This window comes from Camellia sinensis, unplaced genomic scaffold (assembly GCF_055761805.1).
Source record: "Camellia sinensis isolate YWXY unplaced genomic scaffold, ASM5576180v1 Unanchor1, whole genome shotgun sequence".
NCBI classification, from domain to species: domain Eukaryota; kingdom Viridiplantae; phylum Streptophyta; class Magnoliopsida; order Ericales; family Theaceae; genus Camellia; species Camellia sinensis.
The window spans coordinates 3423020-3439531 of NW_028128987.1; the positions used below are offsets into that span (position 1 = coordinate 3423020).

At 33.4% G+C, this 16512-nt stretch overlaps 1 protein-coding gene across 1 annotated transcript in view; it reads right to left on the minus strand.

Annotated features, from left to right (window-relative positions):
• LOC145788629 (vacuolar protein sorting-associated protein 52 A-like) overlaps positions 1-2840 on the minus strand; it is a 43204-nt gene extending 40364 nt beyond the window's left edge. The window contains exons 1-3 of the mRNA XM_082910874.1: positions 2631-2840; positions 1477-1538; positions 1218-1312 (exon numbers count right to left, since the gene is read on the minus strand). Of these exons, the coding sequence (XP_082767000.1) occupies positions 1218-1312; positions 1477-1503 (122 nt within the window). The 5' untranslated portion in view covers positions 1504-1538; positions 2631-2840. The remainder of the gene's footprint in view (positions 1-1217; positions 1313-1476; positions 1539-2630) is intronic.
• Positions 2841-16512: the final 13672 nt, after the last annotated feature.

Here is a 16512-nt window from a genome sequence, read left to right on the forward strand (position 1 = left end):
TTATATAAAACCTATAACTAATTTGCTCAAGAAGCATAGTGCCTTGAATCAGAAAATACTATCAAGCTAATTTGGCGTGATCAGAAAACGCTTCCAGAATCTTATTAGAATAAAAACTACTAGTAAAGTTATACAAGAGTCTTCAAAACGATTGAATGAAGCTCCCCAATCCATTCTTGTCACAAGCCCCAATAGAAAGCAAAAGGCAACAATTCTTATGACTCGACTCTCTTAAACTGACAAAACTACTTGTTTGTTTGACCAAAAACTGGTAGGGCAGGGAATTGGTTGTTCTCCAGCAAATAAGCAATGGTTGAAGACCTGTGGTTAAGCTCCAATATCCAAAAGCATATGTCTGCCAAATGAGGATCCCAGGAGAAGCATATTTCTTGGTAGCTAGTTTTATTTCCTAATAACTCTATTGAAAGATCATCTAAGAATTTCATGAATAGCCTGCTCTGGGGACACCCGAACTTGCTGAACATTGAAAGTCAAATTCCCATTTCCAGCCATTTAAAATGTTGACTTTCAGATCAATTAAGAACAGAGATCATATAGCAGTATCTACAATAATATATTTCCACAAATCCTACCTCATAAAATCAATCACAATATAGTATAATTTATCTAGTGTAATTGGTAATTTCAGCCCAGCCACCAATCCCTCCCTTCCTTCCAAAATAGAAGGAAAGAGAAAGAAAAACCAAAGGAAAAAAAAGGTGAAAACCTTGTCATATTACATAAGATGACATTAGATAAAGCAAAGCTAATTAGTCTTCAAGTAGTAGTTTACTATTTCTGATTCCAAACAATGGAATCAACATACATGATCCATGATCCTCTTTCCAAACTCAAGACAACGTAATCAAAATACATAATACTCTATCAGATTCCAGACTTTTACAAACTAATAAGGTACCGAATTGGTGAAGTTCTAGATTATTCTTCATTGTATCACAGCACCACATGGTTCAACCTTCAATTAATATACACTTTGGCTAACAACAAACAAACAAACAAATAACTACGATACATTACGTCCACAATCCACAGAGCATTTGTCCTCAGGATTTGAAGAACCTGCATACTTCCTCCCCATTGCATAATTTATATATGTATATATAAGCAAATACTTTTGGCGCAAGATGATTTATTTAGTGACCGAAGGACAAAAGTCCTTAATTTTGTGCTTGCATTGCCATAGGGAAGAATCATACCTGTTTGTGTCCTCCTCAACAGTTAAATCCCCTGCAAAGTCTACCAAATCAAACACAGATTTCTGGGAATCATTTGTTCCACCAAATGACTGACCCTACACACATAATTAGGCATGTATGTATGTAAATAAAAGCAAGAGAATAAAGAGTGAGCCTAAACAGGAGGCTGAGAAAAAAGGTGATATTTTGACATTTGTATTGTGCTACCAGTACTCATGTATGAAGTCATATGATGCACTAGAAAGGTGAAACACTTTACCAGTTTAGTTGTTGCATCCTCCACCATCTTGTTCAACAAATCCAAATGTTCAATAGGTATACCTATATATATATAGAGACAAACAGGGGGACAGAGAGGAAAACCTATCAGAATATAAGAGGAGTAAATTGTGTGCATTCTCTGTATGCATTCAACAAACAAGAAGCAACAATCATAAATCAAAGTGCACCAGAAATTCATATTCCAATTACACTAAGCATTTGGTTGCGTAGAATTGGAATTGACTGAAAATCATGATTCAACAATTTTCTAGGGCTCATATGCATTAAAAATAAATAAATAAATAAATAAAAAACTAGCATATCCATGGAAATGGATAAAGGGTAAAATTTTGGAGGCACAAATGTCATTAGGAGTAGCATCATTTCTAGCTATTTTCAGTTTGGTTAGGAATTAGAAGGCTATTGTGGTGGATTATGCACAGAGTTATGGACCATACATTTTGGGACATTCATATGAGAAGGCACAAGCAAGTAGGTTGTGCACAGGTCAGCGTGGAGTGGAGTAAAGAAAAACTGTAAACCAAACCACGAATGACAGATTATTTTTGTCAACCACAGCCAAAACGGCAGTTCACGAAAAACAGGCGGTTTGGTTGATATATTCAGATCAGATGCTTTTGAGTTGGCGGATTACACCATTGACATTAAACTGAAAATCAAATAGAAAAACACTATGAGCATTATTCAGCATATACAACCAGAAAATCAAACTCATACTACAGTTTTCACATAAAATAAAAAAGGACTAATGAAGATGGGGAAAATCTACTAATTCCCAATAAGTCCTACTTTACCTATAAAATTTTCATCCAGTCATTAACACATGAATGACTGAACCCTCTAAACACAGTGTTGACAGGACTTGATAGAAATTTAATAGGAAATGTAGGACATTTTTCCCCCCACAATTAAATAATAAAAAAAAAAATTACATAATCTGTATCATCAGCATTCAGCAGCAAAACAATTATCATGAATGTCAATAAATTCTGAATTCAATACAACCAAATACAATTAATAGTATTATTAGCAAATGCAATCAGTATCTATATGAAGATTGGCAGGTGTGACCGTGTGGGGAGGCTGAGATATATATAAAGAGGGATGAGAATGAGATCACAGAGAGAGTACCGTGAGATCAGAGAAATCAGATTATGAATGAGATTTTATCGTCCAGGAGATCACTAGTCCCGGTGCTCACTACTCGCAGGCTCGCCGCTCGAGGAGATGCTCTTTGCTGCCGGTGCCCGCTGACCGGTGACGGCGAAGTGTTGTAGAGAAAGGAATAGAAATTTAAATCACTAGTAAAATGCCATTTTTTCCATAAATCCAACTAGCACATGAAAAACAATTTTAAAATTAAATAATAATATAAAGTTTAGAGAGATTGGCCAATAAATTCTATTTTGTAATGGTGTGGTCCATATGGTCCTAAGGTCTGTTTGTTTTCAAAGATAGAATGGAGGGAATTGATAGTGAGGAAATTACTAGTAAGGGGATTGTTAGTGAGGGGATTAGTAAAATTGTGTTTGTTTTCATAATGAGGGGATTAGTAAAGTTGTGTTTATTTTGTTAGTGAGGGGATTGATTGCGAGGGAATTGTTAAATTATGTTTTATATAAAAAAATAAAACAAATAAAATTATGATTTTTACTTAACAAAAAATACAAAAACATTAAACATTAATGTTTTAAAAAAAATGCCCAAGAAGTTTAAAAAAAAAAAAAAACGTTGACCGGTTGATCGGCCGAACGTCCGGGCGAACATCCCGTAACACCCAATCTGAACAGACTAGTTGCTAATACCATCTCTCACTCCAGATTACTAATACCCTTTGGCGAGGCCCATCATAGTCCCTTCGGACTACTAATTCGGAGTTCCAAAATCAAAACAAACGGAAGCTTTGTTTACTGTTCATCTATCACAGTCCGGAGTGGACTATGATAGCGGATAACAAACGGGGCCAAAATGTTTTCTTGTACACTGTGTAGTCCTTTAGACTAATTGTTGACTATTTGTGGTTTGTTTGCCAAAAAGGTATTGGTTGATCATTTACCAAAATAAGGCGGTGTGTTTCACGTTAATTCAAAAATGGTACTAACATGATTTTAGTGGTGATGTGAATAATGTAAAATGTGGGATTGTGGAACGTCATAAGAGTATGACATGAACGCAAGGGTCGATACACAAATCCGGATTGACGGCCCAAATGTGAACAAAGTTAATGGATCAACCCGTGATTGCTTGAATAGTCACTCACAACCCGAAAGTGGAGATTCAAATTGTGTGGAACATCCCCAAATTGGAAACATATTTCGTTTGAGTAGCTCGATGGAAACCCTAGCCATGTTCAACTATCATGTGTTGTGTTTGAAATTACAAAAAATCCGTGATTACATCCCACTTTTGATATTCAGGGGATTATTTCCAGAAATTTGGTAGGTACATTTTTGGGTGGGTTTTTGTAGGTGTATGGAACCCTAACATTCACGTATCTAGCAGAGTACTGTGACAAAGTTCAAGCTAAGGTGTGGATCTTGTTCATCGCCGACATACATATCGTCATTCCGTAGTAAACCCACGTAATGTACAATCCTTTACAAGTCGTTGGTTTGTGTTTTATTGTTACGAATACATGAATTTTGTGTCTCATCCATGTTATGTGAAATCGTTTACGCCAGTTTGTAAGATGTGTGAAATGTGGGAGATTTTTTCCAACTATTGTACTGTTATTGTTTGATTTCACGTCTAAGGGTGTTTGATGTTTGTGGATGTTAGTTCTATGCACACTATATACTGATGTATGGGCCACACAGATCTCATAGTGAAAATTGTGTGGGGTTTGTGCACAGTCTTCATGTGTACGATGGAGTCCCATAAGTTTGTGTGACTGTTGTCGGGTGGTTTGTTGCATACCTGTAAGTGGTTGTGTGTGGGGACTCCATGTCCCTGCTTTTTGAACACAATGGGGCTTTTGGGAAGTGAGTTATAATCCACTTCCCAGATTGTAACCCACTTCCCTTTCTCACAAAAAGTTGATTATAATCTGCTTTTAATCAAAAAGTTGATTATAATCATCTTCCCAAAATAACCCAAAGACTTTAGTTTAGTTTATTCACGGTTGGGTGGTGATACATGTACATTGTTTATTCTTGTGTATTGAACTTCCTCCTTCCACAAAAATGTGGGATTACATATTCCAAATATAAACAAAAACATCCCAACAAACATGGGAGGGTATTATCGGCAACCAAACACCATTCATGTTTGAAAACAGGATCAGTCAATAACAAATCACGCATAAAAGGGACTTGTGAATTAAACAGTTATTACGTGGGACCAAATGGATCGCATGTTCCTATGGTGGGACTTTCTAATAAATTTTCCTAAAATTTATTTAAAAATTTAATAATTGTTTGGTCGAGAAGTATATTTCTATTTAAGCAATCTTAGTCGTCCAATCTTTAATTAGATCAATTTTTAATTTATTTCAAAAGAAACAAATCTAACCAATAGATTTTGATAAAATTGCGATTAAACCAAAAATGATTCAGCCTAATAACTACGTCAAAAGTCCAACCAACTTACACAAAAATTAATTAATTAAAACTTTTAAATTTTATTTTAAAATTTAAACTACTATTGAATTGAAACATGCATAACACTATATTATTAAATGAGAGTATAGATTCACTTTATATAAATGAAACAACTCATTTTTTATTTCCTTTTCCGATGTAGGATTATCAAATACATCATAAACTAATTAGAGTTTTATTTTTATATGGTTAAATAAAAGCTAATTAATAAAAAAAAAATTAATTATTTAAAATTAAAAAAATTAGTATGACATATTAAAAAAGATTAATGTCTAAAACCCCCTTTTTTTCTCACCCCCTTTGACCCCCTCTCTCTTTCATTGGTTGGATTTTCTTTTCTTTTTTTTTTTTTTTGTTTCCCTTGTCCTCCAATCACCACTTGCCACATGTGTATGGGAGGTGGTGGGAGTGGTGATTGGAGGGGGTCTCCATCACTCATTAAAAAATTCATAAGCCACCTCATTTAAAATCTCATTTTACTTATATAATATATAATATACAGATTCGTGGCAGTTTTGTTTCAATTAATGTTAATTATCTTCTTATAAGGCAAGTAGTTTACAAAAAAAATTACTTCTATACTACTACAAACAGTTTCTATTTAAAATTTTGAAGTCAACAAAATAATTAAATATAGGAAAATTTGATATAAAAAAAATGGAAAAATTTGCGTAAGGTCCCTTCCTAACTTTTAATAGGAGGAGAGGTACACAATAATATGTTATGATGGCTAAGGTCCCTAAACTTTATTTTATGTTATAAAATACCTAATTTACCCTCGTTATAACATAAGATCGTTTGGATATTGGCAAACTGCTGACTTCACGGTGAGATTTTGGAAACTGATTTCACGGTAGAGATTTTGTTAGAGATTTTGTAGGGATTTCGCAAGTGTTACAGTGGACTTCACGATAGAGATTACGACGATCGTGTAGGTGTTATAGTGTGTTAATCGCGGAGGTTTTTTAGTGGAGTTGAATCAGGTATGATTTCGATAGAGATTCCATATGAATTTTTTATTTTTGTTTTGAATTTTATGTAAGGATTCCGATTTCATATTAGTTTTTCGAGTGTATTTTTGCATTAGGTTTTTGTTTTCAGTTTTCATCAATTTAAAAGAGAGGTTAGCTCAGTGAAGTTGTTTATGATTTTTGGAGTTGATTTTTCATTTGCTGTTATTGATCAATTTTAGACAGAGGCCAACTTGATAGAGTTGATTTTTATTTTTGGAATTAATTTTTCATTCTCTGTTTTTTGATCAATTTCAAAGAGTGTTGACAGTGTGGTTGATTTTAATGTTTAGAGTTCATTTTTCATGCTCTGTTTTTCATTAACATGCTGATCAGAGTTCATTTTTCGTGCTCTGTTTTTCATCAACATGCTGATCAATGATAAGTTTTGTTCTCTATTTTTTCAAACCGAAGAAATTTGTTTAAACCAGAGAAATTTTGTTCTCTGCACTTTTGTTGGTATAGTCTAGAGAAAATTGTAAGTTTGTTATTATAATCCAACAAAAATGACAGAGAAAATTATAAATTCATATGGACATATTATTAGTTTCTAATGCAGATAGAATCTGAGAAAGTGAATGTAAGTTCTTAAATTTCTCTGGACTTTTATTTGTAGGTGAGAGAAAATTATAAGTTTGTTATTCACTTTCAGTTTGTAGTTCAGAGAAAATTATAAGTTTGTAGAAAATGAATATAAGTTTTTGTTTCTCTGAACAAAAGTTATTTTTTATGTTTTTTTCTTTCAGTTTAGATGGGCAGTGCACTGTTTTTTTGTTATCTTGAAGGTATATATGAGTTTGTAAATTTCTCTGAATTTTGATATGATTGTAATATTGCAGAATAACGCAAAGAAAATTGTAAGCTTGTACTTCAGTGAAAATCACAGAGAAGCTTATAATTTTATAACAGATATTCTGTGTGTTTTTTTGTCTATGATTGTGTTTAATAGTTAGTAGTAAATTTCTCTGTGATTCTCTCTGAATTCATTAATTTTTCTATGATTTTGTTTTTGTTATCTTGAAGGTGAATATAAGTTTGTAAATGTCTCCAGAATTTTATTTGAGTCTAGAGAAAATTATAAGCTTGTTATTATAATCCAGAGAAAATTATAATTATTAGAAATTTCTCTGAACTTTTATGTTGTTCTTGTAAAGTGTTTTTATGTTGAACAAATTATTTTTCTTGTTTTTTTCTTTCAGTTTTGATGGACAGTGCAGTGTTGTTGCTGTACAAATATGGGAATGATACTATTGTCATTAATGTTTCATGCGAATTGAATTTTGAGGAATTGGTTGGCATTTTGTGTAAAACATGGGAGAATTTGCAACCTGAAACGATGTGTATTTCATATTCTATTGTGGGCCATCCGAATTGTATGGTTCGAAATGATATTGATTTTCTGAATATGTTTAGGGTTGTTTGTGCACGTGGTGTTGATATAGTTGTTTCAGTTACTAGATGTAGTACTTCTGATCAAAAGGATGAAGTAGGGTCTAATTGGGTAGATGTTGTGGATGGTGAATGTGATAGGCTGGTGGATATTGAAAGGAATTCACTCTCTAAGTTTTGTTCTCACTAAGAAAATGTGTTATTCTCAGCTGGTTGGCGAAATAATATTACGTGTGTTGGACAAAAGTTTGAGGGTGGTGTAGTTGAGTTCCGTACTGTTTTATGCAAGTATGCTATTGAGGTTGGCTTTCAGTTTACGTATGTTAAAAATGACAAGCTGAGGGTTACACATCAGCATCAAGTACTTTTTTGTCCTTCGTGGTTTGCTCGGTTTGCTTTGCAGCTTGCTTCGAACCTCTAGTCACTTTCGTAACTTTGAGATATTGAAATTCTGGATCGTGCTGCTTTTTTTTCCTTTCTTTTGCCTTTAAATTTTTTATCATTGATGTAGGATCTTTTTTGACTGTAGATAGTGAAAATATCAGTAAAAGTGAAATTTCTCTGAAGTAACAGATGATATTGAAATATGTAAATTTATTTGATTCAATATTTTCCAGTTACCATAGACTTTTGTCATTTGTTTTGGTTGTTCTTTGTGTGCTATTTGTTCTTGTAGGGTAGGTGGTTGTTGTTCCACTTGCATTCAAACTATACACAGTGAAAATCAAACAAGCCCCAAAAATCGAATAAGAAAATAGATAGAGAAAATCAAATAAGCAATAGAAATCAATAGAAATAAGCAGCAGAAACTAATGTGTTCAGAGGAATTTAACTTCCAGAAAAAATTACCATTGACATAGAAAATTATAATAAATAGAAATTTCTCTGAGTTATGTTGACACATGGATATAACTTTTTGTGGCTCAAGATTTTCACTGACCTTGTGGTTGAACTTATGTTGGTGTTCGGTATGGTTGTGTTACTAGTTAGACGGATAGTTCTTGAACTTGTTCATGCAATTTAGCATTTTCATTTTCAAGCTCCGAAATTGAATACCTCAACTCTTGAATTGTTTTTGTATCATCTTCTTTTTGAACCTCCAACATCCTTAGTTTCATTTGGATTATGCTGTCTCTTTCTTGAAGTTCTGAGTTAAGTGATGTCAAGGTTCTTATTGCAATATCCTTTTCTGCAAGTAATTCATTCCAATTTCTCTCTTCTTCTATTTTAGATTTGGAAAGTGCCTTTAGTCTTTAACGTAGATCAGCAATTTGGGCATCCTTTGATTCCTCAAATTCTTGAGGCTGATGCATTGTTGAGCCACAAATGCTATCGCGATGTTGGTCCATCGGCTCATTATGTTCTTCTTCATCACTTTCCTCATTGTTTTCTTCTTACTGTTTAGATTGAGTGCCTTCATCTTCTTCATTGTCTTCTTCTTTCTGTTCATTTTCTTCTTTGTTTTCTGCTTCTATTTCTTCACTTTATTCTCTGGCTTCTGCTTCTCCACTGCTTGCTTGATCTTCTTATCCATTGCTAGCTTCGTGTTCTTCTGTGTTGCCTTCTGCTTCTTCATTCCCTCTTTCTTCAGATGAATCTTGTAATGTCTCATTGAATTTGACAATTGCCTTTTTTGATTCTTTCTTCGTCTTTTTACCAAGACAGAACTCCTCTGATCGATTTTTTACTAGCTCCTTGTTATCTATTTGTAATAGAAGGCTCTTTTATTAGAGAAATGTTACAAAATTTACTGAGAGAAAAAATTCAAATAAGGAAAATAAAATTCATCTAAATGATACTAATGGGAAACAAACTTCAGACAAAATTGTATGGGCCAGAGAAAATTACAGACAAGGAGTTAATTTTATGAGGCAGAGAAAGTTACAGATAAGGAACATAATTTAGATATCAGAGAAAATCAATCAAGGCATATAAGTTAATGTTTTACTATAATTACGTCAGAGAAATTTGGATTCTAGAGAAAATTCATTAGAAGGGTAGAAATAAACAGTGTTAATCAAAGATGCAAGGCACATAAAGTATGGGGCAGAGAAAATTACACACAATGAGAAACAATTTTATAGGCCAGAGAAAATTATGAAACAATCAACATAATTCAGATATTAGAGAAAATCAATCAGGGCGTATAAGTTAATGTGTTACAATTGTGGTCAGAGAAATTTGGATTGCAAAAAAAATTGATTACAATGGCAGAAATAAACCAGTGGTAACCAAAGAAGAAACATAAATTGATAGTTCAGAGAAAATTGATCTCAATCAATCAAGGCACAAGGAGGGAAACAAACCAATGGTCAGAGAAATTTTGGAATATCACTGAGATTTTAGTGGCGATAAAAATCTAACCTGTCAAGGTGCAAGAGAGTGGACTGGTGTCTTCTGCAGTTGTTTCGTCAAGCTTTGCAGGTTCCACTTGGCACATCTTGGGAAGTCAGTTGTGTTACTGTCTTCCAAGTCAATGATATTTACATGTTCACATAGCCAATATTGTGATGAAAATTAAAGTAATTAAATTTTGCTAAACACACAAGTTTTTAAGTATGATAACTGCAAATTTGAATGGATATTATACTTACCAGCAATGCAATGACATACCCCGTAACTTTTTCTGGAGTTTTATGCAATGCTATGATAGAATCAATCAATGTTGATGTGATTGCTTCTGGCCAATCATACTGTTTCATTGATTCAAGAGGTTTCACATACTTTATAAAAACCCACCCTATTGAATTCTCATTTGTTGCAAAAAATAGGGTGAGACACAAGTACAATGTAACAATGATTGCTACATCTTTGAAGTCAGTTGATTGCTTACCTTTTATTGCTATGACCAAGGCATTTTTAAGAACAGGACCATTGAGCCTTGTGTCCTTTTGGAATCTTCTCCTTAGGAATGCAGATTTTGACTTTTTAGAGTATCTTAATGACATGGCTCCTTTACCTCCTTGCAACCCAAAAATCAAGGTCATGTCATTGGTTGTAAAGGTCAAGTTCTTTTTACCAACTGTGAATGCTTTTGTTTTTTCATTGTAACATTGGATTATTGCAACTACATCATCATCAGATTTCTTAAATTTCCTTGGATCCATCCTTCCAGTGGTTAGAGCTTGGATCAAATACCATAATGGGGTCTTTTGAAGCTCTACAAGTTGGTTTGAATTGAATTTAAATGTTTGAAAAAAGGAGACAACAGATGAGAGGTTGGATCGGTATTGAATGCTGTAGTGAGCTCTCTTTCTTTGGAGTTTAACAGGTTTTTTACCTCTTGAGCTTGAGTCTGTTGAAGTTGGGGTACTCATCTTGATGCTAGTTGCTTCATCATCTTAGATTTGTGTGTTTTGGCAAGGAGTTTGTGGTGTTTTGCTGCTGGTTTTTGATCTTAGATCATAAGAGGACCGAGAGAGTTTCTGTTTCTTGCTTGGTGTTTCCGGTTTTTTGCTGCTAATTTTTTATCGTAGATTATAAGAAGACTGAGAGAGTTTTTGTTTCTTGCTTGGTGTTTCCGGTGTTTTGCTGCTTTTACGTTGTGTCATTTCTAGACAATGATGAAAACATAAAGATGTCAACATTAAATCTCAGAGAAAATTGAACATGCCAAAGAAAAGTACACATAAAGGAGAAAACTAAGGTGGTTAGGGAAAATTATAAATGTCAGACAAAATCAGATACTAAAAATTAAATTTCAAAGTACTAATTGTTTTCCTGTGGAATACATCTAGCCACAGAAAATTTCCATTGCTAGAGAAAATCAACAAAGCATCATAAACATGGTAGAGAAATTTTCAATAATTTTTAAAATTACATATAGAAGTAAAATATAGCCAGAGAAAATTGAAAAAAGAAACATATATCTAGCAAGCATAGAAAATGAAAGACTGAAAAAAGTAAATATGGCAAGCCAAAGAAAATTTTCATTCCACAATTAGCAAGATAAAATAAACAAAGTAATGTAAACATGCCACTGAAAATTAGTCCACATTGAAACCAAGAATTGAACAAAATAGACATATCAGAGAAAATTACACATTCCGAAGAAAATTACACATTCGTGAGAAAATTTCCATTCCAGAGAAAATTTCAAGTCCATAATATTAAAATGCCAAAGAAATTTACATACACAACCAGAGAAAATTAAACATGATAGAGACACACAAAGGAGAAAAGTGATGTGGCCAGAGAAAATTATAACTTAGACACTGACAAGAGTAATAGGCATTCCAGAGAAATTTATAGACAACATCACAAAACATGTTCAAGAAAGAGATCAAAACATAGAGAAATAACTTTTTATCAAAATAAACATACCACAGAAAATTCAAAGAAGAAACATACATTCCAGTCCATAATATTAAAATGCCAGAGAAATTTACATACACAACCAGAGAAAATTAAACATGATAGAAACACACAAAGAAGGAAAGTGATGTGGTCAGAGAAAATTATAAATACCAGAGAAACTTAGACAGAGACAAGAAAGTAATAGACATTCTAGAGAAAGAAAGATATTCCAATTAAAAATACATATTACAGAGAAAATTACAGAGCAGAGAAATTTATAGACAAAATCACAGAAACATGTTCAAGAATAAGATGAAAACACAGAGAAATAGCTTTTTTCAAAATAAACATGCCGGAGAAAATTGAAAGAATAAACATACATCAAGCAAAAATCAGAGAAATTCAAATACCAGAGAAATTGTAATAACCCTTATGTTATTTTATGATCATACATCATGATGTTTTATGATCATTAGAATTTATGTTATTTTATGGTGTATTTATCTGAAATGTGATTTGGTATGATTTAATTAGATTAAATAAGGATAAATTGCAATAGTCGATTTAATTACCACCATGCCATTCTAGTGGACCACCTCATACAAAACATGTTGAGCCTTATTACACTTGACCACAAAACATTTCATCAGCCATTTGAGAGACACAAAACCGACTGAGAGAGAGAGGTAGAGGAACTTGGCTTCATCTTGAATTTTGCTTGGAAATTTGAAGGAATTGAAAGATTGAGTGCATATTTGAGCTTGTATATCTTGCATCCAAGACTTAAGATAGAACATCCACCTTCTTGAACTTGTTTTTGAATTGATTCATGCATGGTTCTTGTGTCCTTAGTGATCTAAGCCTAGATTGAGCCTTATAATGTTGAATTGAAGCTCATTCTATGCATGCATGCCTATATTGATGAGTTTGAAGTTGTTTTCATGGAAGATTGTTACTTGCATGTTCATATTAGAGTTCTAGTGCATGAATTTATCAGGTTTTGTAAAGATTGGCTCACTAGAACAATTATTTGAAGCTTGAAAGTTGTTTAAAGTCTTGCATGTTCAATTGAAATCATGTTCTTGAAAATTAGTTTGAAATTGGGTTTAATTCCCTCACCTTTGGGCCTTGATTTTACAAATTGAGCTTTAAATCATGTCATACTATGTATTTACAAGTGTTTTCCAGGAAATGGGCCCAAAGGAATCGAATTTGATTCATTTGAAGTTGAATTTGAGCTTGAGGTTCAAATCTGGGAATTCCAGATTTTGAACTCACGCTCGAGCGGGGTAACTGGCGCTCGAGCGTGGAAATCGTGCTCCTAGCATTTTGTTCTGTTTTTAAGTCAGCTCGAGCGGGGTAATTTACGCTCAAGCAGTACCTTGTGTCTTACGCTCGAGCGGGTGTCGAGCGCCCAATCGAGCGTGAATTTCACTTATCCAGCACTTTTGATTGTTTTGTAGTACGCTCGAGCGGATAAGTCTACGCTCGAGCGGAAACCTTTGTCTACATGTCCGCTCGAGCGGAGTAACCTACGCTCGAGCGGGACCCCTGTTTTCTGAAAATTCTGAAAATGCTTTTAAAGTGCATCTTTGCATTCTCATTTCATCCTAGGCATTCTTAGGCCTAGTTTAAGGCATCTTAATGCGGATATAGATGTAGAACCATACCGAGTCTAAGTAGGGACTAAATCTTTGTTTCCCGAATGTGAACTTAGTGTGTGTTCATCCTGTAAACTGTGTAGGGTTAGCATCTGAGGACGCGCTCTAGCTTAACTGTAGCCCAGAACTCTATCAGTAACAACTGTGTAAAGATATGTTCAAATATGATTATCTTCTGAACAATTGAACTGTACTGTTTTCTGAAATGATACTATTACTGAATGAATGATGTCCTAATTGTGAACTGTATTGTGGCATTCTTAGCAACTACTGTTACTGTTACTGTTACTGCTACTGTTACAGAGATCTCTGTCGGTTCTCTTGTTGGAACCACTACTGTTTACTGATATGATGGCCATCAACTGACTGTTCGGTCTGATAAGGCCTACTGTACTGTTCTGCTACTGGATGTACCACATATGACTGTAATGACTGAATAACTGATATATTGATTGAATTCACTGCTTTCAATACTGTAAGGACATTCATTCTTAACCTCTTTACGCATTATGTTATTTACTGGGCTTTAGCTCACTGCTCATATATATATATGTAGGTGTTCAGGCACCGGACCGTTGCTAGAAGCGTCGGGGTAAACTCCACTTTTGTCAAGCCAACCTATGTGCCTCACTGCGAGGTTCCGAGCCCGTTCAAGCTATGGCTTAGGGGTGTTTTAATTTCCTCCGTCTGTCTCTGTATCTATTTTGTATTACTGTATAGACTGATACACTGTTACTGTACTGTTTTAACAGGGATTAAGTCCCTGACCTGGATGTATGGGTGTCCGCAGTTCGGTTTGGGACGGTTTGCCGTTCGGTTTGGACCTGCCCACATCTATACGGTTTGGGGAAAAGTCAACCCGCAACCGCCCACAATGCGGTTTGCGGTTTGTGCAGATAGGGTTCGCGGATGTGCGGGCGGTTGCGGGCAGTTTGCGGATTGAACTTTTTTTCCAAAAATTTATTTTTAAACCTTTTTTTTTCCCTCCCATTTTGTCAATCTTTATTTTGGACCTTTTTCCTCATATTTTTTAAAATACTCCAACATTAATAATTAATAAATTAAAACTTATAAAAAACTTATAAAATAAAAAACACAACAAATTCAATTCGTAACCTAAACAAATTATTCAAAATCTACATTGATCATTAACTTACACTCATCCTACATTCATCATTCATAACCCAAATAAAAAAATCCTACATTGAAAATTCAACATTCATCATTCCTAACCCCCCCCAAAAAAAGAAGTAATTCTTCATTAACTTACATTCATCCAAATGCAAAAAAAAATAAAAATTCATTAACTTACATTCATCCAAAACCAAAACGCAAATAAAAAAAAAAAAAAAATTTGTTGTCAAACTTCATTCAACACAAACCCATGAAATAAAATTAAAACACATCCAATTCAACTTCAACTTCATCTAAGATATCAAACTTCATCTTCATGAATCACATCCAATTCAACTTTCACAAATTCCAATTCCATGCATTTGGTTGATGAACCCTACACAAAAACAAATTGAAAAAATATAAACTTTAATCTTCAATTATAGTAAAAAATGAAAAGATAAACAAAAGTCTATATATTGCATTTCAATATAGTAAGAAAATGTGTTGAGTATATGAAAAAAATACCAATGACCAAATGGATATTAGATATCAATTATAGCATCAACATTATAGGTTGAAGTTGAAGATGAGCTTGACTCCAAAGTACCTAATTAGAAGTCAACAAGAGAAGATTAATAAAATTTACATGACATTACAAAATCTTCTAAACCCAACACCCTCCACAAATCTAAATGGCAACTCATCAATGACCACCATCTCCGCAAGAGCCCTTTTACAAGTATCAAAATTAAAAATTGTTGCTACAACCTCAACAACCTCTTCATTTTGTTTCGGTTTAAAATTTAATGTTTGTTGACCATCTGTATCCCTATTTGGATATTCTTTACAATTGGGTGTATGACTCCTCAAATTACTAGTCCCATGAAGTCTTGAGTCAGCCATATACTTTTTCTTACAATATTTACATACGGCTGTACGCTTCCCATCGGTCCCTATAACCTTGTCAAAATGATCCCAAACTGTGGATGGTGCTCTCCCCCCTCCACTCTCACTCTTTCTCTTTGGGGGTCTAGGAGGCTTAGGTTCAAGTTCAGGTTCAGGTTCGACTAAGAGAGGATTCATTTGAGAATTAGAGGATTCCGAAGGTACAAGATTGATTGTGGGAGATTGAATACTATCCTCCATTTAAACTGGATTACAAAAATAGAGTCACAGAATCAATTTTACAAACACAGATTCAATTTTAATTTTAATAACAGATTTAATTCCAAAAATTAAATAACAGACAGATTTAATAACAGATTTAATTCAACAGATTCAGATTTACAGATTCAGATTAACAGATTAAATTTTACTAACAGATTCAGATTTAATTTTAATAATAGATTTAGATTTAATTTAATTTTAATAACAAATTCAGATCAAACAAGTTAACAGATTCAAATTCAGATCAAATTTCATATCAAATTTCAGATCAAACAAACAAATTAAGATCAAATTTCACAGATTCAAGTTAACAGATTCAATTTCACAGATTTAATTCCAAAAAACAGATTATACAGACACAGATAGATTTAATTCCAAAAATTAAATAACAGATTTAAAACAGATTTAATACAAATTCAATACATATTTAAAACAAATTAAATAGATTTCAAAAATAGATTTCAAAAATAGATTTAAAACAGATTTAATACAAATTAAATAGATTCCACAAATTAAACAGATTTAAAACAGATTAATTCCAAAAACAGATTTAATGTCCTACATCAACAAATAACATAAACAAAAAATACAGATCTGTTGCAGATTTAAAACAGATTCCAAAAAAAATGTCCGCCATCAATCCAATACCACATTAATGAACAGATCCAAAACAAATCTATCAACTAATTCTCCAAACATAGACAGATCAAAGATCGGGGAGAGTGAGAGAGAGAAAGACAGAGAGAGAGAGGCTTACTTGTGATCGGTGCGATGA